The sequence below is a fragment of the Eschrichtius robustus genome, chromosome 10, assembly GCF_028021215.1.
Source record: "Eschrichtius robustus isolate mEscRob2 chromosome 10, mEscRob2.pri, whole genome shotgun sequence".
NCBI lineage: Eukaryota > Metazoa > Chordata > Mammalia > Artiodactyla > Eschrichtiidae > Eschrichtius > Eschrichtius robustus.
The window spans coordinates 81182094-81209789 of record NC_090833.1 but is presented as its reverse complement, the minus strand read 5'-3'; the positions used below and the strand labels follow the sequence as shown (position 1 = coordinate 81209789).

Below are 27696 nucleotides of genomic sequence, written 5' to 3'. Positions count from 1 at the left end.
TGGACCGGGGCGTGAACCCATGTCCCCTGCATTGGCAGGCGGATTCTTAACCACTGCGCCACCAGGGAAGCCTCCTTATGTTTACTTTTAAGGAAGGTTGTCAAGTAGTGGGTAAGGGACTCAGATTGACTTTTTTTTTTTTTTGGCTGTGCTGCGTGGTTTGTGGGATCTTAGTTCCTGGACTAGGGATTGAACCCCAAGCCCTCACAGTGAAAGTGCCAAGTCCTAACCAGTGGACTGCCGGGGAATTCCCAGATTGACTGTTTATAAACCCAGTTAGATGTTAAAAAAATCAGTCCACCCTCTTCCACATATATATAAACTCTAGTGAGGTGTAATTTTTATATTATTAGCTGATATTTAAACATGTTTAAACAAGCTGTTGATGAGTAGTGGTCTGTGTCTAGGGATTTCTTAGAATCATTATCCCAAGTTCAACACAGGGCAAGAAGAGAGAAAACATTCAGTACCCAGTATGCACAAAAACAATTATTTTGCTTGGTGAATATTAGTAAAGTACAGTTTGATAATAAGTGAATAGTGGTGCAAGACAAATAATTTGTCCCTTTCATAATTAAAGGATAAGTGTCCTTTGTTTTATGTGTTTAATATGTCCCTTTCCAGAAGTTTGGTTGTAAGTTATTTAATGTCTTAATCTACTCTCTCATGGTGTGTTGAATTAACCTTAAAACAGTTGATTGTACTATCCCTTTCCAGTTATTTGTGATCTGTTGGGTAGTATGCAGATTTTAAAATGCATCTTTGAAAAACAAGTACATGGTTTAAAGTGTGTACTTCAAAAATGATTCTTTAAGGTCTCCATTGCCTTTATTCTTTAATTTTGACCATACTTGTGGGCAGCTGTTGCTGACTTCACATTGGCTCTCCCTCAGAACAGTAATCTGTGTTCATGATTAAATTAGCTAAAATGTTAAGCTGCTAAAATTTTAATAAATCACCCCTTTCCTCTTTAATTTTTGCCTTATCTGCACAGTGTTAGCATAAAGAGTATTATGAAACAGCATGGATTTAATATGCTAATGCACACTTTTTTGGTAATTTATGTTGAGAATTTGGTAATCTCTGTATTAAATAAAAAATCATGTATATAAAATGGGAGTATATTTTACTCCCATTTCATGGAAAGTATAAACTGTAGCAAATGAAATAAAATTAAGTTCCATTTATACACCTAGTTTTTCTGTACCTTTCCCTGAATGTTTTCTCTGCGGAGGAGCAAGAATCAGCGTGACACTTGTAACAGATCGTTTTTCTATGATTCATTTAAAGTTTGTGGAAAGGTAGCTTGTGAGTTGTGTGTTTTTGTGAGAAAACAGCCTCTTCAGAAGAGGAGAGTAGCAGCTGTGGTAGGCTGTCGTTAGTGTTCTGGGCTTTGCTTTTTGGAAAGTAAGCCTGGTAGTTGGTGTGAAAACCTTTGGAACTTTATAAATGTTGACCATTCATAGGTACTTGGCCATAAAATAATACTGTGTTTTGTGTACAAAATGTGGAATTTAACTGATACTTATAAAGTACCTTATCCTGACTTAATCCTGAGTTTAGATTGAAGACCATGTTAATAATCTGTGAGATTGGGAGTATTCTTTTCTTTTCTTTTTTTTTTTTTATATTGGAGCATAGTCTATTAACAATGTTGTATTAGTTTCAGGTGTATAGCAAAGTGATTCAGTTATACATATATATGTATCTATTCTTTTTCAAATTGTTTTCCCGTTTAGGTTATTACTGAATATTGAGCAAAGTTCCCTGTGCTATATAGTAGGTCCTTGTTAGTTATCTATTTTAAATATAGTAGTGTGTACATGTCAATCTCAAACTCAGATTGGGAGTATTCTTGATAAAGTTCTTCATCATGTGCCATGTTAGTTAGTAAAAAATAATATAATTCTGTGTTCCAGGATGGAACTACTTGCTCTTGTGTAAGAAGTTACAATATAATCAAGCCACTCCGCTAACTTTTTTTTTTTTAATTTTTATTTTTGGCTGCATTGGGTCTTCATTGCTGCACGCGGGCTTTCTCTAGTTGCAGCGAACAGGGGCTACTCTCCTTTGCGGTGTGTGGGCTTCTCATTGCAGTGGCTTCTCTTGTTGCGGAGCACGGGCTCTAGGCGCAAAGGCTTCAATAGTTGTGGCACGTGGGCTCAGTAGTTGTGGCTCACAGGCTCTAGAGCACAGGCTCAGTAGTTGTGGCACATGGGCTTAGTTGCTCTATGGCATGTGGGATCTTCCTGGACCAGGGCTCAAACCCGTGTCCTTTGCATTGGCAGGCGGATTCTTAACCACTGCGCCACCAGGGAAGCCCTGTTCTTCTACTTTTAAAACTAACTAATTTATGAATATGGCCTGTATAATATAATTGAAAGTTTAATTGTTGGGCACCTACTAGGTGCTGACATTCTAGTTTTAATTCTTGAATTTTCTATAATGCCTTCTCGGGTCCTGGTACAAAAAGTATTTTACAAAATGCAGTGCTCTAAAATTAGTTGCTGAACAACTAGGTTATTTCCTGTAATTGAATAGTAATATTATTATTATGCCTCTAAATATGAGTCCGTGAAAAAATATCCATGTTTATGACATTGGGGTTACATATCAGTCTTTAACACAACAGCTGATACTTAGGTACCTATTATATTGTTGAACATACTGCTGTGCATAAGACATGGTTCCTCACATCCTCAGTGGGGAAGGAGGAGAGACAATCAAGTAAAAGCACTGTTCGACTTACTTAAGAAAATGATTGGTGATGTGATCAACTGTCAATAGGGTTTCCTTTAGATGGACCTAGGGAGGTCTCTGAGGAGATGGGATTTAAAGTAAGGAGGAAGAAAGGCACGTGAAAATCTGGGTAGGAACATTCTGTGTAGAAGGATCAGCTTAGCTAGTGCAAACATGAAGAACAACTTAGATTTTTCACAGAATAAAATGTATTCAGTGGAATATAAAATATACATATAAGTTCTCAGGGTACGGTTTTAACATTTTACTTTGAAATAAAAAAGCACAGCAGAATTTTGCATAGTGTTTACCCAGAGTCCCCAAACTTTAATATTTTGCTACATTTGCTACATATTCTCTCTGTATGTACATATTACTGTTTTTTTCTGAAACCCTTGGGTGTTCATTTCAAACATAATGCCATTTTACCCCTTAATATTTTAGTGTGTAACTCCTAAGAAAAAATATATTGTCTTAAAGAGCTACCTTAAAATGATAAAATCAGGAAATTACCATTGATACAATGTATAGGCCTTATTCAAAAATTTCCAGTTATCCTGCTAATGTTCTTTATAACAAAAAGCAAATATTCTGGTCCAGGATCCAGTCTGGGATCACACACAGTATTTAGTTCCCATGTCTGTGTAGTGTCCTTCAATGTAGAACAGTTCATCAATCTGGAATAGTCTTTCTTTGTCTTTCATGCCCTTGACACTTTGGAAGTATCTCTTTTGTAGAATGTCCTTCATTAACAAACTGAGAAGTTTCCTCATGATTAGATTCATGTTACCAGTTTTTGGCTGGAATGCCACAGAATGATATAGCTGTACCTCATATTAGAGGGTACATGATACAGATTTATCCCATTGCTAGTGATGTTAGCTTTGATTACTTAAGGAAAGTGGTTTCTGCCAAGTTTCTCCTTTGTAAAGTTACTCCCTCCTTCTTTGTAATTAATACATATTTTTGGGGGGGAGTGCTCTGAGACTGTGTAAATAACCGTTTTCCCATCAGACTTTTATTCACTGGTATTAGAATCCATTAATTCTTTCCTGAAATAATTATTGTGGCACATTTATAATCAGACTTCTTTGCTAAGGAAAAGCTAATATATGAGATATGAGGATAAGACTCTAAGCTCTCTTCCTCACTGAGTCCCTGGGGCATTTGCTGTTGTCATTTGACTCATTTATGCTACTTTGCGGTTGGGGAAGACGAATTCCTATCTCTGTGGATAAACCCTGACCCAGGGACAAAGAGGCACAACTTGCCTGAGTCCTTAGTCTCTGAGCCACACAAGCCCCAGAGGTGCCCTGTTCTCTTTGTGGGCTGAACAGATCTCTGGGCAGGTGGGCAGCTTGTGGTCAACACAGCAACCATCTTTATCATTGAACCAGCCCTGAAAATCTGGAAACTTCTGTCTGTGCAAAAAACTTTAGAACTACTCAGAATCTTAAAGATCATGACCCAGAGTGTGCAGTGATAAATTAAAGAGCACACAGTTTCTGGTGCATTTGGCTGTTATCAAAGCCCTGCTTACAGTCTCCTGGGGGTGAAGGAAAGGGATTGCTTTCTATCTTCTTATTTTTCTTTAGGTTGCACATGTTCGGCCCCAGGGGGGATATCTGCTATTTAGATTTGCCTTCTCCACTAGAGGTGGTTAGCTGTTCTCTGTGTTTTGGCTTTTTTCAAGGGAAATGGGCAACTTTTCTACTCTGGCTCTCAGTGTAAGACATAAATATTAAACAATTAAAAACTTGAGCAATTATTCAACATAGATGTAGTGCAGAGTCACTAGAGAGACCTCTATGAGTAAAGGTTTAGCATTTATCATAACATTGGTTTATTCTTTATGATAATTTACTTTAATGGTGTTTTTCTCAATTATAAGAACCCAGGTCTTTCTTCTGAGCTGTTAGTGAAAACAGCTATTTGTACCAGATAACAATATAGGAAAATGTATATACACAGAAAACAATGTTACTGGTAGCGTTACTAGCCAGGTGAATAGGAAGGAACAATTTTGTTAGCTTGCTAAAATGTACATGAAGATGGATTTGATTTTTTTAAATGTACTTAAGATAGTTGGCTTGTTTGTGTTTCATACTTGGGTGCGGCTACTGCTCTCTGGAGACATGGAGATATTTAGTTGATACTGACTTTTTCCAGGGGACTTGCAGGATTTCTTGAATTTTTGGCCTTAGGATATGTTCTTCTTTTATAAATTCCTTTCTTCTCTTTCATGTACATCTTGCTTTCTGGCTCAAGTATTAGATAATTGTTTAATGATTTCTTAGCAGAATCCTTTTTAAAAAAATTGCCACTATTTTCTTAGTATTTAACCACTGTTAAATATTAAATATTGGTACCTTTTGTCACACAGTTTGCCACTGAATGTGTGCACATGAATGCACTTAATCAAGAGCAGTTGTGTTGTTTCTTTTGCTTTCTTCACTGGTAACTGTTTATTATAGCCCTCTAAAATTTCTTGAGATGTAATTTACATACTGTACAATTCACCCATTTACGTTGCATAATTCAGTGGTTTTTAGTATATTTTTAGAATTATGCAGCCATCACCATAATCAATTTCATAACATTTTCATCACCTCGAAAAGAATATCCCATACCCTTTAAGTATCAATTCCCAATTCCTTCATCACCCCCCGACCATCCCAGCAGTAAACAACTGGTAATCTACTTCCTGTGTTTATAGATTTTCCTGTTCTGGACATATGATGTAAATGGAATCTAGTAATATGTGCTCTTTTGTGACTGGCTTCTTTGACCTAGCTTAATGTTTTAAAGATTCATTGATGTTCTCCCACATACCAGCACAATGTTGTAGCATGTATAAGTACTTCATTTCTTTTTATAGCCAAATAATATTCCATTGTATGGACATACTAAAGTTAGTTTGCTTTTTTTTTTTTTTTTTTTACAGTTAAGTGTTTTATGTCCTGAGAATTGGTTTTCTTATATGATGACTCTCCTCCCCCAACCCTACCACCTCTCTTAACTGTAAGGAATTTGGGGTTGTAGTCTTGCCAAAACCTGTTCATTGAAAGCTTTCTTCTTAGAGTTAGGTTTTGTTTTTTTTTTAAACCCAAGTTCCCAACCTTCTTTTAGACGTACCCGAAGTCTTACCTTTGCCTTTCGACGGTGTTAAAATAGATAGTAGCCACTAATATGCATTATTAGAATTCTTCCACTTTTTAGGACATTTCCCTCTCTTCCCCTGTCTCCGGGAAGAGGGTAGATTTTTGTCAAGACCGTATCTTTTAATAGTTTAACTTGAACTACTGGATAAGTTAACTGTACATGATTAAATACACATTTAGTTATATTGGCATGGCTAACATATCCCTTGGCAACCACCTTTTTCTGAATTTGAGTACTCTTACATACCTCATCTAAGTGGAATCATGAAATATTTGTCCTTTTGTGACTGGCTTGTTTCACTTAGCAAAATCTCCTCAAGGTTCATCCACATTGTAGCATTTGTCAGAATTTCCTTCTGTTTTTTTTTTCTTTTTTTATAATTTATTTATTTTATTTATTTTATTTTTGGCTGCATTGGGTCTTTGTTGCTGCGTGCAGGCTTTTCTCTGGTTTTGGCAAGCGGGGTCTACTCATCGTTGTGGTGCGTGGGCTTCTCATTGTGGTGGCTTCTCTTGTTGCGAAGCACGGGCTCTAGGCGCACGGGCTTCAGTAGTTGTGGCATGCGGGCTCAGTAGCTGTGGCTTGCAGGCTCAGTAGTTGTGGCGCATGGGCTTAGTTGCTCTGCAGCACGTGGGATCTTCCCGGACCAGGGCTCGAACCTGTGTCCCCTGCATTGGCAGGCGGAATCTTAACCACTGTGCCACCAGGGAAACCCCTTCCTTCCTTTTTAAGGCTGAATAATATTACATTGTATGTATATGCCACATTCATTCATCAGTGGACACTTAGGTTGATTCTACCCTTTGGCTATTGTGAGTAAAGCTGCTATGAACGTGAACATGGGTGTACAAGTATCTCTTCAAGACCCTACTTTCAAATTCTCTTGGATACATATACCCACAAGTGGAATTGCAGGATCATATAATTCTTATTTTTTTCCTTAAAAAAAATTTGTTTTAATTTTATATTGGACTACAGTTGACTTATAATGTTGTGTTAGTTTCAGGTGTACAGCGAAGTGCTTCAGTTATACCTATACATGTGTCTATTCTTTTCAAATTCTTTCCCATTTAGGTTATTACAGAATATTGAGCAGAGTTCCCTGTGCTGTAAGGATCATATAGTTCTATTTTTAATTTTGGGGGAAATTGCCATACTGTTTTCCACAGTGGCTACACTATTGTACATTCCCATGAAACAGTGTACAAAGGCTTTAGTTTCTCTACATCTTTGCCAACACTTATTTTCTCTTCTCTCTCTCTCTCTCTCTCTGTCTCTCACTTGTAGCCATTGTAATGGGTGCCACATTGCCCTCATGATTAGTGATGTTGAGAATATTTTCATCTGCTTATTGACCATTTTTATATCATATTTGGAGAAATGTCTATTCAGGTCCCTTGCCCATTTTTTAATCTGGTTGTTTGTTTTGTTAGAGAGTTGTAGAATTTCGTTATGTATTCTCAGTGTTACTCCCTTATCAAATGTAGAATGTGTAAATATTCTTTGGGTTGCCTTTTTACTCTGTTCATGTCTCTTGATACACCAGTTTAAAGTCTAATTTTTTCCTTTTCTTGCCTGAGTCTTTGGTGTCATATCCAAGAAATCATTACCAAGTTCAGTGTCATGAAGCTTTTGCTCTATATTTTCTTCTAAGGGTTGTATAGTTTTAGCTCTTGTATTTAGGTCTTTAATCCACAATTTAGGATTCAATTAAGAAAAACTGGAGAGTCACTGAATAAAACTATTTCTTCTTGCTTCCTCGCTCTCTTGTTTGCTGCCCTTTTGGTCATCGGTCAGAATCTAGTATTAAAAATGGTATGTAATAACACCTTCAGGGGCTTCCCTAGTGGTGCAGTGGTTAAGAATCCGCCTGCCAATGCAGGGGACATGGGTTCGATCCCTGGTCCGGGAAGATCCCACATGTCACGGGGCAGCTAAGCCCGTGTGCCACAACAACTGAGCCTGTGCTCTAGAGCCCGCGAGCCACAACTACTGAGCCCACGTGCTGCAACTACTGAAGCCCACACCTAGAGCCCATGCTCCGCAACAAGAGAAGCCACTGCAATGAGAAGCCCATGCACCGCAACGAAGAGTAGCCCCTGCTCGCCACGACTAGAGAAAGCCCACGGCCAGCAATGCAGACCCAGTGCAGCCAAAAATAAATTAAAAAAAAAAAATTTATATATATATAAAACCTGCCCGTGTTAAGCTGCTAAATATGACAAATGTTATACAAGCAGAATTAAATTCTTTTCTATCCTTTGAGATCAATAACTGTAGATATTTGTGTCGTTAGGGACCAGCAGATTGGGTGCACTGGTTGGGAATGTTGGTGCTGTTAGGAACAATGACAGTAATGTTTGGGTAGGTATGTAAGGGATGAAGTTGGTAGAATTATAGTTGTGTAGGACTTAAGTATTATTTTTACACTATATTTTTTTAAAAGGATTTGGACGTGGCAGAGGGAGAGGGGCAGGAAGATTCTCAACCCAAGGCATGGGGTAAGTCTTAGCCATCGTATTTTTGAAGTTATTACCTTCTCTAGTTTTAAAGAGGCAATACTGAAAAAGCAAAATAACACAAATAAAATTGTATTGCAGTAGGCCTTAGAGCAGTTCTCTAGCCTTGGCTTTATCGACATTTTGGATTGGATAATAGTTTGTTGAGGTGGTGGGGTTCCCTTTACATTGTAGGATGTTTAGCAACATCCCTGGCCTCTCCCTACTAGATGCCAGTAGCACCCCTCCTCAAGTTGTGACAATCAAAAATGTCTCCAGACATCGCCACATGTTCCCTGGGAGGGAGGTGCACAGCCACCCCAGTTGAAAACCATTGCTTAAGAGTTATGTTGGTAAATCCAGCAATTGTCTTTGAATGGTAAGTAAATGCAATGTTTTTGTTTTGTTTTGTTTTTTATGAAAAGCAATCATTTTTATCTTGAATTGTAATAGTGAAGGATGAGTATATTGTTATTAAATAGATGGTATGATCAGTTATTTATTCATTATTTCTGGTTCTTTCACTTTTTGCTGTTATCCAAAACATCAGCTCCCCCTGATCTTTATAAAAAGTTTTTAAGCTTCTTATAGAGGCCATAAGTAGATGACAGTCAAGAAAGGAAAAGTCCTTTGTTTCTCCATATCTCCAGGGCAGCACTGTTGGGGGTCACTGCCTTCAGGTGGCGACTCCTGCCATCTCTGCTTTCTGCCTGAGCTCCCTGTGGACAAAGGAAAGATGAAAACACAGGGAGCAAACTGGCCGGAACATATGAACGTATGTGCCCAACCCAGTAGCTTTAAACGATTTTGTGGATTTTGCTGTCTACTTTAAAAAATACTCGTGTGGTTCTTTTTGTCAGTGACACCCCAATAATGCTGAAAAAATTTTTTTTAAATTCTGTTGTGAAAATTTTAGCAGTGCTGTTTAATTTGGCTCTATAGAGTTAGACATCTGAATCATGGATATTGAGGATTTTAATTTAAAAAGAGGCACTGAACAAAACGTTTTCTTTTTATTTACATCCATCTAAACAAAAAGAATCATATACTTCTATTGTAAAAGGTTCAAATCCAAAATTGGATTCTGACTTTGGAAGAAAAGACCTCTTGCCTACTTAAGTCTAGGCTTAGTTGGGAGGGGGTGGGTGGGTTTTTCATTGGAGCCATTACCCTGCCTAGAACTATTATAGGTCTCCACACTTGCTTTAGGTTGCAGAGGACAACAATTTAGGGAAGTAGGAGCATCATACAAGAGTGTATGGAAGGTTCTAGGCAACCTCTGCTTTTCAGAAGATCTGCATTCCGATGACGAGAAGAATTGGCTATAATTAAATAGGAGAAGGAGGGTGAAGTTTCTTATAGTGGTTCTTAGAAGGGACGGGGCTTGTTTCGGGGAAGATGATGTACAGTAAATTTTGTGATTTGCCTTTATTCTTTATTTCAAACCCAAGGACATTTAACCCTGCGGACTATTCAGATTCTCCATCTATAGATGGGTATGGGACAAAACCAGTAGTTTGGGAAGCTGCTCAGAATGGTGCAGATGAGGGAACTGGTAAGTGTCTGTTCTCACCAGAGATGTATTTTAATTGTTTGAGCTCTTAACGTACAAAGATGACATCAAAGTGTGCTGGTGGAGAAGAATGAAAAATAGGCAGCTGTCCTACCTCTGAGACTACTCTTAGCTGATTCTTACCTCCAAAGTTTCTCACTTATAAATCTCATTGACGATAAAGTATGTGGTTTACCCCTTTTGCACTCTGAAGAAGAGGCTGTAATAAATCTGTGTAAGGCAGTACAAACCCACACTCAAATCTCAGTGTCAGAGATATATAGAATTTCTTAGTGGAAGACTTGAAACAAAGTATTTACCATTCATAATGGTGAACACAAATTTGGCCAGATAAAGAGGTAGATGATGATATATGGGTTTAGGGCAACAGTTGCTTTTGCAGATTTTTCTGTGTCCTGCAGTTTTAAGATTATTTCTTTACTGAAATTCACAGGTTAAATACTTGTTAATTGTTAATACTTATTTATTTAATAAAGTTCTTTTAAAGATTTTTTCCTGATAATATATATGAACTGTTGTGATTATATTTATGAAAACATAATTTGACACTTCGTGAATTATAACCCAAAATATAAAAGTATAGCTCAATAATTAGCTAAAAAAGACAGTGCCACCATCACAGAAGCACAGCGAGCTAGAAATCAAATATACTATCGAGAGGACCAACAAAAGTTATAAAAATGGTAATTTGAAAAGACTAGTATCAATAAAATTGATAAGTTTATTGTGAGACTTATCAAGGGAAACAGAAGAAACATATAATTTGTTGTAGGAATGAGAAAAGGAATATTGATATTAATTATCTTTATAATTTATTATAATTAATATTATAGCTATTAAAAATCATCAGAAGATACTTTGTCAATAAATTTTTTGCTAACATTTGCAATTACAGATTAATCTCATTCTTCAAAACAACTGTAAAAATTTTAAGCCACAATATTGGAAATCAATTCAGTAAACTAGAAGAAGGCTAATATATCATGGCCATGTTAAGTTTATACATGATATTCAAGTTTAACATTTAAAAAATCAGACGACTCCTAGATATATACCCAAGAGAATGGAAGATACAGGTTCACATAAAAGCCAAATGTCCTTCAGTGGCTGAATGTATAAGAAAAATTATCCAGATTAGTCAGATACATAGAAACAGAAGTAGACTGGTGGCTGTTGGGGGCTGGGAATGTTTGGGAGAAATGGGGCGTGGCTAGGAATGGGTGCCAGATTTTTTTGGAGCGATGAAAATATTCTGGAATATGTAGTTGTGATTGTTGTACACCTTGTGAATATACTGAAAACCAATCAGTTCTGTGCCTTAAAAGTGTGGATTTTATGTTATGTGAGTTATATCTCAATAACAAAAATATTATTCACCCCTTTAACAGAATAAAGGAGAAACTCCATATCATTTTAATAAGGAAAAGCATTTGACAAAACCCGACATTCATTCCCGATTTCTACAAAAGTCACAGCAGACCTCACAATTAATAGTGATGTGTAGAATATTTTTCTTTTGTAACAAGATCAAGAGGCTTACTCTCACTACTCTTACTTTTTTTTTTTAAATAAAGGCAAAAGATTTAGTCGAACTGAAGAGAAACAGGAGGATTACTCTCCTTATTTCTATTCACCCCTGTACCAGAGGTCATAACCACTGAAATAAAGATCGAAAAAGAAAAGAAGGGTTGGAAAGGGAGGGAAAAACCTGTTATTTCTGGCAATGATATAAAAGAATCTATAGATAAATTAATGAAATTAATTAGGAAGCTTTAAACAGTGTAGATAGTTGGCAGGTAATATTTCTATAAACCATCAACAAAGAGAAAATGGAAAAAAAATTAGTGGCCTCAAAAAATATCAGATGCTTATGAAGAAGTCTAATGATGTGCAAGATAAGGCTTCTAAATGAAAATATAAATTATAAAATCTTACAGTAAAATGTAAAATTGAGTGTTTGAAGAAGCATTAATAAACAGAAGGATATACCATTTATAGTAGTACAGAAACATGACGCACTTTGGTATAAATCTGACAAAATATGTGCAAGATTTGTATGTTGAAAATTATGCAACACGATGATAAATATCAAAGATGACCCAAAAAGGGAGCAAGATACTCAGTGTTTATGAGTTGGAAGATTCAATATTATTGATATGTTGTTTCTCCCCAGATTGGTATACAGGTTCAGTACAAGTTCATTCAAAATCCTAGCAGATTTTTTGTGTGTCAGTTGTAACTTGATTCTAAAATTTTTATGGAAAAGTATAGGTATGAACATAGCCCAAACAGTTTTGAAAACTAACAGTGTTCAAAGATTCACACTCCTTGATTTCAAGAAGTTACCCTAAAGGTACAGTAGTCAAGACTGTGGAATTGGCAAAAGCACAGAGATAGATCAATTATATAATAGCAAATCTAGAAATAAACCCACAGATACAATTGGTTTTGGACAAAGGTTCCAAGGCAATTCAATGGCATACATTATACTGTATATAAAAAATAACCAAAAGTGGATAATAGCTCTACATGTGAAACCTGAAAGCACAACTTCTAAAGAAAATACAGGGCAAATCTTAGCCACCTTGGATTAAGCAAAAATTTCTTACATAGGGCATAATAAGCATGAGTCTAAAAGAAAAACATGGTTCTTCAGAAGAGAATAAAAAGAGAATGAAGGAGCAAGGCATAGTTTAGGAGGAAATATTTATTTAAACCTCTATTTGAAAAGGGACTTGTATACAGAATGTGTAAAGAATTATCACAACTCGTTGAGAAGAAAACAAACAGCCTAATAAAATGAGCAATTAAAAATGAACAAAAAATGAAAACTTGTGGAAATGGATGGTGATAATGGTTATATCACATTGTGAATTACTCAATGCCAGTGAACTGTACACTTAAAAAGGTTAGCATGGTAAATTTTATTTACCACATAAACATTATTTTACCACAATACAAACTTGACATAGAACGGTATACACATTCTGTATCTATGTCAGTTTTTTTGCTATTATATTTTACTGGAATTATGTGAGATGTAAGCATAGGGGGAGACTGGGTGAAGGGTAACTTCTTGTGAATGTATAATTATTTCAAAATAAAAAGTTAATGAAAAATGAGCAAATGATTTGAACAGATGCTTCACAAAGGAAGATATATGGATGGCAATAAGCACACAAAAATGTCCTAATCATCATTGGTCATTGGGGAAATACAAATTAAAACCACAGTAGGCTACCACCTTTCATCCATTAAAATAGCTTTAAAAGAAAACTGACAGTTCCAAGTGTTAGTGAAGGTGACGGAGTAAATCGAACCCCTACGTTCCTGGTGTGAAAGCATACATATACTATACAGTCTTACAATGCCAACCCTAGGTTTTTACTGAAGAGGAATGAAAACACCCACACAAAGACCTGCATGTGATGTTTATAGCGGCTTTATTTATAACCGCCACTGATTTTTAAATCAGATGTTTGAAACAGGATATTGAATTAGTCCATTAACTGCTATTTTTCTTTTTTCATATTCCTCCATCTCTTCTTCCTTCTCCTTTTGTCTTTTATCTCTTCCCTCTCATTCCTCTTATTTTCATTTAGAGTAGCAGAATGTGTTCGATGCAAAATACAGTTAAAAGATGTCATCTGATGGAGTGCTGGCTATTTCTCTAGAGGCCTCACAGAATGGTATTGTCTTGTTGATAACACAGAGTTCTGAGTCTAGCCCACAGCCTCATAGGCTCAGAAACTTGACTTTTGACAGGATAATAATCAAATCCATTCCCTAGAGTCAGGCTCAAACATTACCCAAAATAGAAAGACTGAAGGATAGTCAAAATGCTAATTTATAAATTTACTAAAAACATACCTTTTAAACAGATTGGAATGTTTTCTTTGACAAGTGGGAAGGGAACTTGGTGAACATGGGAATGAGAACAAGCATAATTGATGCAAATTGAATGTTCAAGATCTGTCTGGCTGTTAAGATTCATAGTTGGACCACAGCAGTCTGTCATAGCATGGATTGCAGTAAGTTTCTTTTTCCTTGGACACACAGCATATACTTAGTTTGATGCTTTCCCTCCTTCGTTTAATTTGCTGACCAATTTCTCTTCTGATGAATACCTTAATTGTTGTGATATGTTAAAACCTTCCATTTTACATTGATCCACAGAACTGGCATCAAATGCTCAAAATGTAGCTCAGAATCTGCCAAACAAAAATTCTTTTGGACTCAAAGGTATGATTTTTTTTTTTTTAATTTCTTAGTTAAGAATCTGATAAAATGCTTAAAATATCTTCCATTTTTATCAAGGCTAGCTAATAAAATTTCATCAGATTAATGTTTGTAAACTATATTTTTACAGCTGCTTGATAAAATAATTATCAGCTTTTGATAATGGAAGTGTTTTTCACATTGGCCTTCAAGGTGACACAGATTTTTGCATCACTGCTGTCCTTTTTTCTACAACGCTGCCTTATATGTCCTTTTGATAGAGGGCTAACATCAAGTTAAACTGAACATAAAGCATACATCTCAAATTTATTGTTTTAAGCTAAAAATAAATTAATGTTTTTGAATTTTTCTCATATGTTTGATGTGAAGGTCTGTAGGTCTACAATGGGGGGCAAGGTCTTCCTGTAAAATTTTAATATTCCAAAATAAGATTAGGACCTGACTCTGTATTCTTCTGTATCTAATGTCATGTAGTTTTTAGAGTCCGTGTGTCTAGGGTGGGTCACTGCGACAGCTTGACCCTGGCTGCTGACACGGGACTTCCCCTCTGTTGCTTGACATAACACCTTACCATGTTGGACTTCTGCTTACAATTTCATACGTTGTCTTCTGCCTGCTTTTAAATGTACTCAAGGGGCTTCCCTGGTGGCGCAGTGGTTAAGAATCCACCTGTCAGTGCAGGGGACACGGGTTCGAGCCCTGGTCCGGGAAGATCCCACATGTCACAGGGCAACTAAGCCCGTGCGTCACAACTACTGAGCCCACGCTCCCTAGAGCCCTAGAGCTGCAACAAGAGAAGCCACCGCAATGAGAAGCCTGCGCACCGCAACGAAGAGTAGCTCTCGCTTGCTGCAACTAGAGAAAGCCCGCGCGCAGTAACGAAGACACAGTGCAGCCAAAAATAAATAAAATAAGTAAATTTAAATGTACTCAGCTTCTCATCCTCTTCTACATGTCTAAGTTCGCGTTTTAATTATTTTCATAATACTCCACTCTAAGTGGTAGGCCAGTCTCTTTACATGTCATGTATAAGAATGTGTGTTTTAAATTAGTATCACTGAATTGTACACTTAAAAAATGATTACCGTAGTAAATTTTATAAGTATTTTGCCACAACTTACACATTTTTTGGGAAAAAAAGGATGTTCTAAACTTTAGGTTAATTTTAATATTTTGTAATTTTTTGTAATGCCTCATCATTGTTTCTCTCCCCTGGAATATCCCTTCTTTTTTAAAAAAAAATATATATTTATTCATTCATTTATTTATTTGGCTGCACCAGGTCTTAGTTGCAGCATTCAGGCTCTTAGCTGAGGCATGTGGGATCTAGTTCTCTGACCAGGGCGTCCTGCATTGGGAGCGCAGAGTCTAACCACTGAACCACCAGGGAAGTCCCAAATATCCCTTCTTAAATATCTGTTCAGATATTTTCCAGCCTTCAAGGTTTTTGCTGTGATTCATCTTCCCCATAAAGTTTCTCGTAGCATTCTAGCTTTCCGTAACTTTTTCATCCTGTAAATTTCCAGTGTATTAATCAGATTCATGTAATTTATATATCATTCAGTAATATACTACCCTGATCACTCCCTAAATTTTTACTTGTCTTTTCAGTGAGATATGACTTTGATACCTAGCATCATGCTTTCTTTACATGTAGGCTTTTAACCCAGTATTAGTTGGTTGATGATTGATGATGAAAGGTTCCTAAGGAAAATTCATCATAAATTGTTAGCTGTTGTAATCTTAGTTGCTTTGAAGGTGAAAGTTTTATTAATGATTTTTGAGGCTTCTTCTATTTCTTGACTAGATTGTTCCTAAATCTGGTTAGAATGAGCCTCAGCTTTTTATAGAATTTGCAGTCTTTAGAGTACTGTCTCCTATGATGAATTTGACAGCATGAACACAGGGTGAGTTGGATGGAGGCGGCACCAAGACCACTGTGTACCGGCCATCTTTGAAAGTAGTCCACTTGTAAACTTTTAACACTATGCATGTACTTAAACAAAAGTCTGGAAGGAAATATATTAAAAGGTTGGAGAATATGTATTAGTACTTAAGAAAGGCACTAGTTAGTACTTAAGAAAGGAAGATGATAGTGAAGTATAGGTGGATGGCTTGCCTTGGATTCATTTAGCTTTGCGTACAGTGTGCTAAGAGGCCTGTGCAGAGGTCTAGAGATGCAGGTTCCAGTACTGATTTCTGACTGGGACTAATTGCACCTTGTGTTTCTTCCCTTAAACTATTATGTCTTTCTGCTTTCGTTTATGAAAATATTTTAATTCAAAGAGATGTTTTGGGGGCACATAAATTGATAGTTGTTTTGTGACATTTCTGGAGAAATTATGGAAACCATTTAAAGATATGATAAATTAGCCAAAACAGAGGATTAGATTGTCAGTTCAAATATTGAAACCTGGGACTTCCCTACTGGAACAGTGGTTAAGAATCCGCCTGCCAATGCAGGGGACACAGGTTCGAGCCCTAGTCTGGGAAGATCCCACATGCCGCGGAGCAACTAAGCCTGTGCGCCACAACTACTGAGCCTGTGCTCTAGAGTCCGCGAGCCACAACTGCTGAGCCTGCATGCCACAACTACTGAAGCCCGTGCGCCTAGAGTCCGTGCTCCGGAACAAGAGAAGCCACTGCAATGAGAAGCCCATGCACTGCAATGAAGAGTAGCCCCCGCTTGCCGCAACTAGAGAAAGCCCACGCACAGCAATGAAGACCCAATGCAGCCAAAAATAAATAAATAAATTTATTCTAAAAAATATTGAAACCTTTATCAAGCTTTACTGTTATTTCAAGGATACATGCAATTGAGAGGGACAGAAGAGCAGGGAGTTCTTCCCTGCAATGCATATTCCCTGTGATCCACAGTATAGGTGAAGTCTCTAAGTGGTGTGTGTAGGTTTCTCACACACCAGAGAATGTTTTCAGGTTTGAAACATCTCCGTTTTATAACCACAGAGTAGCATATCTTGGGTGGTATTTTACAAGGAGCCATGCTCCATAAATCCATAGATTCTACTTTTGTTTGCCATGATCAATCTTTTTTTTTTTAAACTTAGCAATTATTATTCTTTTTTTAATATATTTTTTATACGTTATTTTATTTATTTATTTTTATTTTTGGCTGCATTGGGTCTTCGTTGCTGCACGCAGGCTTTCCCTAGCTGCAGCGAGCGGAGGCCACTGTTTGTTGTGGTGCGCGGGCTTCTCATTGCGGTGCCTTCTCTTGTTGCGGAGCACGGGCTCTCAGCGCACGGGCTTCAGTAGTTGTGGCCCATGGGCTCCAGAGCGCAGGTTCAGCAGTTGTGGCGCATGGGCTTAGTTGCTCCGCGGCATGTGGAGTCTTCCCGGACCAGGGCTCGAACCCATGTCCCCTGCATTAGCAGGCGGATTCCCAACCACTGCGCCACCAGGGAAGTCCTGCCATGATCAATCTTAAATTAGGGACATCCTATTGAAAGCATTCCATAGAAAAGGACTCTTTTCGTAGGTGACACCATCAGTTTAGTTATTAGGTTATTGACATGATTCCAAGAAAGTTAGATCTGTTCATCTGCCCTTTTCCTTCAGGGGTATGCCCTTCCTTTTCCCACACACAAACCTCATTGTAAGGCAGGTGCTCAACTTATTTCTTCCCATTGAAGGAACTGAAAACATTCACAATCCTACTTCCTGATGGTGGTTATAGTTAGTATCTTGGTGTGCTTCTTTTTAAAAGCATTTTATCTGGGTATGTGTTTGCACGTATGCTTTAAAATAATGGGAATATACAGGATCGCTGAGCACTAATGTCAGCATATCTAAGCTCATATGCTTTTCTTTAAAGCGTTTAATTGTTTTATGTATAAATGATTGTTCTGTAAGAACTGTTTGAGCACATTTTCTGTACCTGCTCATCAGGAGTTAATAGCCACAGACCTTATATGAATAGGACTAATATTTAGCTTTGCTGGAGACCTATTAGGAAACCATACAGTGGAACTAATATAAAAAGCATACTTCTCAGGTCTTTCCTGATGGCACGGTGGTTAAGAATCCGCCTGCCAATGCAGGGGACACGTGTTCGATCCCTGGTCCAGGAAGATCCCACATGCTGCGGAGCAACTTAACCCCGTGCGCGACAACTACTGAGCCCAGGCGCTCTAGGGCCCACGTGCTGCAACTACGGAGCCCGCATGCTCCACAGCAAGAGAAGCCACTGCAATGAGAAGAGTAGCCCCTGCTCACCACAACAAAGCCTGCGCACAGCAACGAAGACCCAGTACAGCCAAAAAAAAAAGAAAAGCCTACTTCTCTAAATTTGATAATCCACCTGAAATGAGGGCCCAAAGCAGAGCTGCCTTATACTGAATTGTGTTTTCTTTTAAATAATATATATCATAAGGAACTCCTTGTTAAACATATTTATTTGTGCTGTGCCATACTTTCTTTCTTAAGGCAGAATTGCTTGGATATCATCCAAAAGCAATCTGAGACATTGCTTTTGAGTTTTTGTGGATAGTACTTAGCCAAGTTGCATTTGAAAACATGACTGATTTTCTTGAGATAGATTAAGAGCCTCATATTTCTTGGATTGTAAACTATATTGCTAATGATATATCTTGTGCCATACACAATAGAGAATCACTTGGAATCAGACATTATTTGACTTTGTGGTGTAAACTGTGATTGTCAACAGGGGCCTGGAAGAATTCTGTGGATGAGTGGACAACGGAAGACTGGACTGAAGATGTAAGTGTTTAGCACCAGATCTGACCATCTTTCTTTTGGATTCTGGTAGGGGCACATGTACTTTGAGGAAAGCTTGAGACACCTACGGCTGTTCTTGGCTCCCTTTCAGACTTCTGTGATTACCATGTTGTTTTTTTTAGCAGATGGTTCTCAGAAGGAAGTTGGTGTTTTCAGGTTTTTGAGAAACTTGATTTTAAAGCAACTGTTTAAAGATGACCAGGTGTTGGGACTTCCCTGGCGGTTCAGTGGTTAAGACTCTGTGCTTCCATTGCAGGGAGCACAGGTTCGATCCCTGGTCAGGGAACTAAGATCCCACATGCCACGTGGTGCGGCCAAAAAAAAAAAAAAAAAAAAAAAAAAGACCAGGTGTTAAATAGGAGTGACATCATTTTTTCTCTATCTTTGTTTTATTTGGCCTGATAACTAGCTGATGCTATTATCCTGGCCTGTGAACGATACTTCCTCTTTATAACCTTTTTATTAAAGGAGACAGTCTATGTTTTGGATTTATAGTTGAAATTAACCTGAATAAATCAGTCTGGTTCTAGGCCCAACCAATTCCCTTTTCAACTAGACTGGCTCTTTTTGTATTCATTTATTCCACAGACATTTTTGAATATACTGTACTAGCTTCTGGGTAGTGTTGATCTCTAGGTTCTGTGTGCAGCATAAGATATCTTAACCATTTTTCTGTTTCACTCTTAAGGCCCAGAACAAAAGTATGTACATGTTAGAGAGTTACAGCTGACATTGGAAGGGTCGAGAATAAAGGGTTTACAAGTATTGACCTTCAAAATTGCATAAAGTGACCCAGACTTTGAGAGTTTATTTTTCTTTTCGAGATTATTCCCCCTCTCCCCATTTTGTACTCACAAACATTTTTTAAAAAGAAACAAAACTGCACTTGTGCTTTCTTTCTTTTTAGCACTATTTTATCTGACTTGTTAGGGAATGAGCTGGGTAGGGTATGAAAAAGAAAGATATGCTCGTTTGATTGGAATTTTGGAAATTTAGGGTTTTTAATTTTCTTCTGCCACATACTAACCATAAGTCCTTGGGGTATGATGTCAGTGGGCTCTCTGTTACCTGTAATCTGAGGAGACTGAACTAGATGGGTGGCTAGTAGAATCAGTGGAGGGATGGTACCAGTGATGATAAGAAGTGAGAATGAGCAGCCTGTGGACACCATACCTTATTTCAAACAGAGCTGTCCTACTTTTAAATGTTTTGTGTTACTAGAATTTTTGCTAAGAGTTTGTTGGCAGAAAAAAAAAGGCTTCCAGAGCTAAAAGCTTTATATCTCCTTGCCTGTTGTCTGGGTCAGTAGGCAGGTTAGAAAGTCAACAGGCTGTCAGAGGGCAGATGACCCATGTTCAAATTCTAGCTGGGTTGACCTGTTGACCTCGGATGAGGCATCTTTCCTTTCTGAGCCTCCTATTTTTCATCCCTAAAACAAATATCATAATAACTGTCATGCCTAATTGATGGGATTTTTCTGTGCTTCAGATGAGGTCTTATGATGTAAGTCTGCTAACAAGCAGTTCAAACGTACACACATATAGGCGGTAATATTCTGCTGTATGGACCATATTGAATCACAATATAATTACTGAAAAGAATTACAATAGGGAATTTGGGCATCTTCTTTTCTCAGGAAATATCAAAATTACTTCAAAGTTTTATGACATATACAAAGTAATGGTGATTGAAAGGTGAGTAATCTAAAATGCAAATCCTAAATTCCTTCTAGAGCTTAGGAGAAGAAAACTGCGATTTTCTGTACTCTACCGGGTTAGATAGGATTTCAGTGATAAATGTAGTTCTCCTTTTCCTTGAACTTACTATTTTCAAGGCTTTAGATCTACTCTATTGTTACTTTTAATAGAATTACTCCTTAATTGCTTCTCTCTTTGTCTTAATTTGTAAGATTCTTTAAGGCAAAAATGGATTCCTTAGAGTTCTTAAGATACAACCTTGGATTAGGGTGCAACATAGCATAAGCCTTTCTTGTTGAAACAGTATAATCAATTCAGCACTTTTTGTTTTTACGGAGAATGAACATCTACTGTCTGCTCTGCCCCTGCCTTAATATCAGTGTCTTAGGAAGTCTGATTTTATGCCGGGTTTCAGAGTTCTGAGACATTTAGTGTTGTTAAGAATTACAGTAGTCTTCAAATAGCATTTTCATTAATTTTTCACATTATGTCATTAGATCAACAATATCAGCCTTTAAAAGCCCATGCCCCACTTTGAAAACATAAAAAGAGCCTGCCTTTCAACAATGTCAGTTGAGGTTTCAAGAAATTTTATCCTGTGTGCCTTAAAAGTACCTTAAAACAATATGCGTGAATCTCAGAACAGTTATGTTGAGTCAAAAAAGTCAGACAAAAAGGACTGCATGTTTAAAAATTCTACTTAAAATTCTGGAAAATACAGCCTAATCTGTAGTGACAGAAAACACATCGGTGGTTGCCTGGCGACAAAAGTGAGTGCTCGAGGAATTGATTACACAGGGACAGGAGCAAACTTTTAGGGTAATAGATACGTTCATTGTCTTGATTTGGTGATGGTCTAACGGAATATACATATGACACAACTCATTCAGTTATTCGGTTTGAATATTCGCAGTTTATTGTATGTGTTATACCTCAATAAAATTATTTTGATAAAAACAGTAAGGAAATCTATGACTAGTAAACCTATTACTAATAAAATACTTAAAACCATCTGTGTTTGGGGAAAGAGAACGTCAATTATTTTGCCTTTTCAAACTTTCCTACTCCTTTTTGGTGTTTATAGTAACATTAGTAGTGGTTTTTATTGGTGTTCTCATTTTATATAATGTGAAGTAGGATAGTGAAATGGGGACTTGAACTATGGCACAAGGGTCTGGCTTTACTACTTCACTTTCTTGTTTCGCTGATGTGGAATTATCAATCTAAATTTATCTTCACCATAAGAAAATTATGTGCCATGATCACTTGTATATTTCTTTTCCTTTGACCACCTTTTGGGTGAACTAGAATAAGAGTCCCAGTGACTAAAAATTGTCAGGAATTTGATACATTTTGATTAAAATAAAGATTAAAATAAGATTAAAATATTTTTAATCCTTTCATTACAGCTTTCTGAAACAAAGGTCTTCACTTCCTCATCTGTTCCAGCAGAGCATCATGTCACACCTGGGCAAACGTAAACGCTTTCCCCCACCTTCTGTTTTTTATTCAAAGCATAATTGAAATTTCTTGCCTCAGGAGAGTTGTTTTCTTCCTCAGATCTCTTTCTATTTTTTACCCTTTTCTTGACTCTCTTTCTGTTTTTTCTCTTTTTTGTGTAAGACTTTTATTTTATCCCTAACTTACTTGGTGAGCTGACAGAGCCTCCATCATTTCCTAATTTGTTATGATCACTGATGAATTAAAATAGCAGTTATGTTTGTGTTAGAATTTGTGACAGAGATAATGTTAAATCTATTTAGTGGTTCTTTTTTTACTTTTGTAAGCATACTGTTTTTGACAGATAAACTTAACAGAACTATCCTTTGGTTTCTTCATATAATACCATTTATTTAGATCTTCTCAGGGTAGTACAAACTTCTCATTTTATATGGGTTCTACTAGTTTTAATCTACTAATTTCGTAGATTACAGAAAAGGAAGGAGCTTTTGGGGTAATAGAAACATTGTTAGAATGTGTGCAAAATTGAATTATTGAAAAGCATTTATTTGCATCCTAGTGTTTACAATAACTCTAAAAATCTTTTATTATGGTTTCAAAATGCAGTGATCTAGAAGGATGAGAGCCTTGATATATATGACATCTGAGCATTGAAGGCAGTTTTGAACCCAACATGCTCAATCTCTTGCTAAATGTGATGGTTATAAGACTTCATTATAGGGAAATAAAAATGATCAAAGGTTATGTCTTACAATATATTTTGTGAATTGCTCAGAATTTCTCCTTAAACAGATATAACTTCTGCATTGTATTTAGTACTCAATGAATTTGATAGGATCATTTTCATTTAAAAAATAAGAAGTGGACCTTTTCAATGGTTATTTTTCAGAAGACAGTGCTGGACTGTTTTTCATGCATATATCTTATCAATCTTTTGGAATCGAACTTGGTTCTAGTTTTTTTAGTAATGGAACTTTTAAGATGGGTCATATGTAATATAACCACCATGGATTTGTATCCCTAGAATTAGGCTGTCATAAGTTAGAACATTACCATGGGGTCCAAAATACTAGATCCCATAACTTCAATCCGGTTATGGGAACATGAGAGTTGGTAGTGTATAAGGAGGGAAACTTAGGCCTAGGAACTTTGCTATATATCACAAGTGAGTTTTGAATTATTTGACCTTCCAGAATCTGCCTCACTGGCATGGTGAGAGTTTCCGTTAGGAGAACTGCCTGGGAACTGGCCTTTAAAAAGATTTAATGGAGCAAATTATCATGTTAGGTCATCCTGTGGAGAAATTAGTGGCTCATTTCCATGTCAAGTAGTATATTATTTGGAAGATCATTTCTTCCTCATGCTTTCAGGTTGTAAGACCATGATTCTCAAATTTGAATCTCTGTCTTTCTGGGGGCATTATAAGAATTCTAGTTAACAGAGTATTTGTTAATATATTGTGCATTTTTTCCTAAATATTTAAGAGAGAAATTATATGAGATTTATATAAATGTAAATGTATTATTGGATAGAATGCAGAACTTACAGGAATATTTGTGATAAATGTCAGACTGCTTCAGTGGTCTAGTACGGCTTTGGTCCTCATTCCTCAAAAATATGGATTCACTCTCCTTTAGGAAAGTTTAAGAGAGACTGGTTTCAAGTGATAAAGGTAGCCAAATATTCTAAAGGAAACAAGCCAAACTTGAGAGAACTGTTTAAGTGTACTCAGTTGCTCCAGGTTTTCAAATCGGTTGTCATCGTGCCATTTCTGTGGAAACATCTTTTTTTTTTTTTTTTTTCACACACACACACTGTATTTTATTTTTACAAGAGATAAATAGACTGACACCAAGCATTGTACATGTACTGGACTGAATGTCAATATTATGACATAGTATGAGTGTGTTTCATGTTTGGTAATTGCAATCATTGTTGCTTTTGTTGTGGTGATCAATGATCTGTGGAAACATCTTAATGCACCTTTTCGTTTCTCTTCTCTGCAAAGCCCTGTTTCAGTCTCTGTGGCTTGGTATGCCTTTTTGGGGAGGAGGGGTGTGCAGCGGATGATTGATTCCCTGCTTTTGGCTCCCTTAAACTCCAGTTTCCAAAGGTTTTTGTCACTGGGATTATTTTTAGCATGAACTTATTACTTTATATTGATTCACTTCTCAAATTCATTTTTTTGATGAGATTTGCTTATGACTCAATTCTTCATTTGCTTTTTTGTCTGCTTAGTGTTGATCTGGTAGCCTTGCTCCAGAAACCTGTTCCTCACAGTCAAGCCTCAGAAGTCAACTCCTTTGAAACTTCCCAACAGCAGGGCTTTGGCCAAGCCCTTGTCTTCACAAATTCTCAGCACAGCAATCAGATGGCACAGGGCACTGGCATCTCCACTGCCGTCAATCCCTACCCGCCTCAGAGTCTGGTAACTCACTTTTATTTCAGTGTGGGATTTTAAGGAATGTACGCATGAACAAATGTATTCTAGAATGACACATGCCTTATGACTATTTTTTACATATAAAAATTTCTGTACTAGATCTCAGTCCAGAGAACAATGATGTGATCATTTCCAAGCACATATCTGATGATGCCATGTGGAATTCAACTACTGAGTTTTCTGGATGAAGATAAAAATACTTCTTTATGATTAGTTGAATTATGAATTAGTTTAGTCATAATCATTTAGTTAGGCATCCTTCTTACTAATGATTTTTTTTCTTGGATTTTGTTTCAAAGTCTGTCTCTATACTTAAGATGTTAAATTTTCATTTGTTTTCCAGTTTACTTAAATGCTAATGTTTGTGAGTATTGGCTTGCTAATATGCAAGAACAGTTCTTTCTGGGTCTGCCTAGGTTCTTACATTTTTTGCATTTTATTTGTTATTCCAAAAAATTATGTGGTAGAGGCCCTTAAAAATTTGAATGAGGGGCTTCCCTGGTGGCGCAGTGGTTGAGAATCTGCCTGCTAATGCAGGGGACACGGATTCGAGCCCTGGTCTGGGAAGATCCCACATGCCGCGGAGCAACTAGGCCCGTGAGCCACAACTGCTGAGCCTGCGCGTCTGGAGCCTGTGCTCCGCAACAAGAGAGGCCGCGATAGTGAGAGGCCCGCGCACCGCGATGAAGAGTGGCCCCCGCTTGCCGCAACTAGAGAAAGCCCTAGCACAGAAACGAAGACCCAACATAGCAATCAATTAATCAATTAATCAATCAATCAATAAATCTTTAAAAAAATTTGAATGAGTTTTCAATGAAACAGTGACATCTGTTGCTGCATATATGACTCTGGCTCCCATAAGAATTAAACTCCCATCAGAAAGAAGTTTAGGAACCTTTAGTGAAGCATATGAAGATAGGTGATGGGAATAAAAGAGCATAGAACGTGAAAGAATGTAGCTACAGAATGGTGAACTCAAGTTCCTATCCAAGTGTTGGCAGTTCTGAGTTGGCAGAGGGGAGGTTGGAAGGACTATAAACACAGATCCACAGCTTTCCCTAGTGACAATTACTTTGGTTCATTCTTTGCTGTGTTTTACCTGAAATCTACAGTTGAGAAATGGAATTTCTTATGAATACGATATATGATAATCACCCTCTCCCACTTGACTCAAAATCCTTTGCTGTTCCCTAAAAAAATGGAGAATTGAATAGGTAAACTTTTCATTGCTGTCTTCTACTCTACATAGTCATGTGATGTCAAGTATAACTGGCTTGGGAACTTGACATTTTTAGTGCCATTGTTGATAGTGTTTGAGAGGGTATCAGTGCTTGAAGTCGGTCGGACAGACCCAAGGCAGGGTGCTGTCTCTGTTTTGAGAGGGCCCAGTAATACCCCTAAGTTTGATTGAGCCATCCAATTCCTTTCCTCCATCTGCCACTGGTATACTGATGTGATGTCCTTGCTGACTTGCTGGAATCATAGGCCACTGAGAGCGTAGATAAGACGTTAGTTGAGTTTCCGTTTTTGTTTCTGTTTCTTACAGCATCCCTCAGGTATGTTGCTTTTTGTTGTGGACAACGTCTTGAGAAACTGGAGTAAGAATTGTTTGTTTAGCATATTAGAGCAGTGGTTCTCAACCCTACTATACTTTTTTTTTTTTAATATTTATTTTTATTTATTTATGTATTTGGCTGCATTGGTCTTAGCTGCGGCACGCGGGATCTTCATTGCGGCATGAGGCATCTTTCGTTGCGGTACACGGGCTTCTCTCTAGTTGTGGCATGTGGGCTCTAGAGCGCACGGGCTTAGTTGCCCCATGGCATGTGGGATCTTAGTTCCCCAACCAGGAACTAAGCGTCCCCTGCATTGGAAGGCGGATTCTTATACCACTGGACTACCAGGGAAGTTCCAACCCTACTATACTTTTATAATCATTGGAAAACTTTAGTTAATAACATTAATAATGATAATAATAATAAAATTATACCAGATTCTACACAAGACCAGTCAGAATCTTTGGGCTTGGGAGTTGGGCACTTGTGTGCGCTTATGTATATGTGAGTGCATGTGCACAAGTGTACCAATAGACACATTTGTAAACTGTCCCCCATTGATTGAAGTGCGTAGGTGGAATTAAAGTCCTGTGCTAAGTGTTACCTAAAGCAAGGTGCTAGTCATTGATGCAGTGATGTCATCGTGTTGTGAAACACACAGAGTGCGTTAAGATTAAATGCTGAAACAGGATAGAGATTAGGTAAGAAAAGAGAGAAAGAATAGAAGCATCATCCAAGAAGCCTTTATTGAACAAGTAGGCTTGAGCTGGGTTTTGGTGGATTTATAGCAACATAAGAGTAGTGTAGCGGGCAGCATGAGCACAGAATCAGGAGTAGTGATAAGTAATGTTAGCACAACTGTTCTAATAGAAGCAGATTCTGTGTTTGATGTGCAGTAATTGCCGACAACCTAAAGTTTTGGAGAATTTGGATATCTTTAGAACAACTGGGATAGATAGTCCATGCCTTTGGAAATTGATAGCGGAAATAATTCAGCTTTCTAGATCTGACCTCTTGATGGAATGCAAATCATTTCTATTTTTAACCTTTAAGATGGTTATGGAAAGGTTTTTTAAAAAATTTTTTTAATGTTTGCTTGTTTATTTATTTATTTATTTATTGACCACACTACACGGCATGTGGGATCTTAGTTCCCCAACCAGGGATCGAACCTGTGCCCCCCTGCAGTGGAAGTGCGGAATCTTAACCACTGGAACGCCAGGGAAGTCCCTGGAAAGATTTTTTTTGTTTTTTTTTTTAAATTTTTATTGATTGATTGATTGATTGATTGATTGATTGATTGCTGTGTTGGGTCTTTGTTTCTGTGCAAGGGCTTTCCCCAGTTGCGGCAAGTGGGGGCCACTCCTCATCGTGGTGCGCGGGCCTCTCACTGTCGCGGCCTCTCTTGTTGCGGAGCACAGGCTCCAGACGCGCAGGCTCAGTAGTTGTGGCGCACGGGCTTAGTCGCTCCGTGGCATGTGGGATCTTCCCAGACCAGGGCTCGAACCCATGTCCCCTGCACTGGCAGGCAGACTCTCAACCACTGCGCTACCAGGGAAGCCCCGAAAGT

General features: G+C 37.6%; 1 protein-coding gene and 1 non-coding gene across 4 annotated transcripts in view; both read left to right on the top strand.

Moving 5' to 3' along the window:
- Positions 1 to 27696, top strand: part of UBAP2 (ubiquitin associated protein 2) — a 125210-nt gene that overhangs the window by 70734 nt on the left and 26780 nt on the right. For all 3 annotated transcript variants that reach the window (XM_068552317.1, XM_068552316.1, XM_068552315.1), the window contains exons 7-12: positions 8348 to 8402; positions 9851 to 9954; positions 14149 to 14214; positions 18899 to 18951; positions 22076 to 22143; positions 24366 to 24555. In XM_068552317.1, coding sequence (XP_068408418.1) covers positions 8348 to 8402; positions 9851 to 9954; positions 14149 to 14214; positions 18899 to 18951; positions 22076 to 22143; positions 24366 to 24555 — 536 coding nt within the window. The remainder of the gene's footprint in view (positions 1 to 8347; positions 8403 to 9850; positions 9955 to 14148; positions 14215 to 18898; positions 18952 to 22075; positions 22144 to 24365; positions 24556 to 27696) is intronic.
- On the top strand, positions 24676 to 24756 carry LOC137771071 (small nucleolar RNA SNORD121A). Its single transcript, XR_011075288.1, has one exon. It is a non-coding gene; the product is annotated as a small nucleolar RNA SNORD121A (small nucleolar RNA).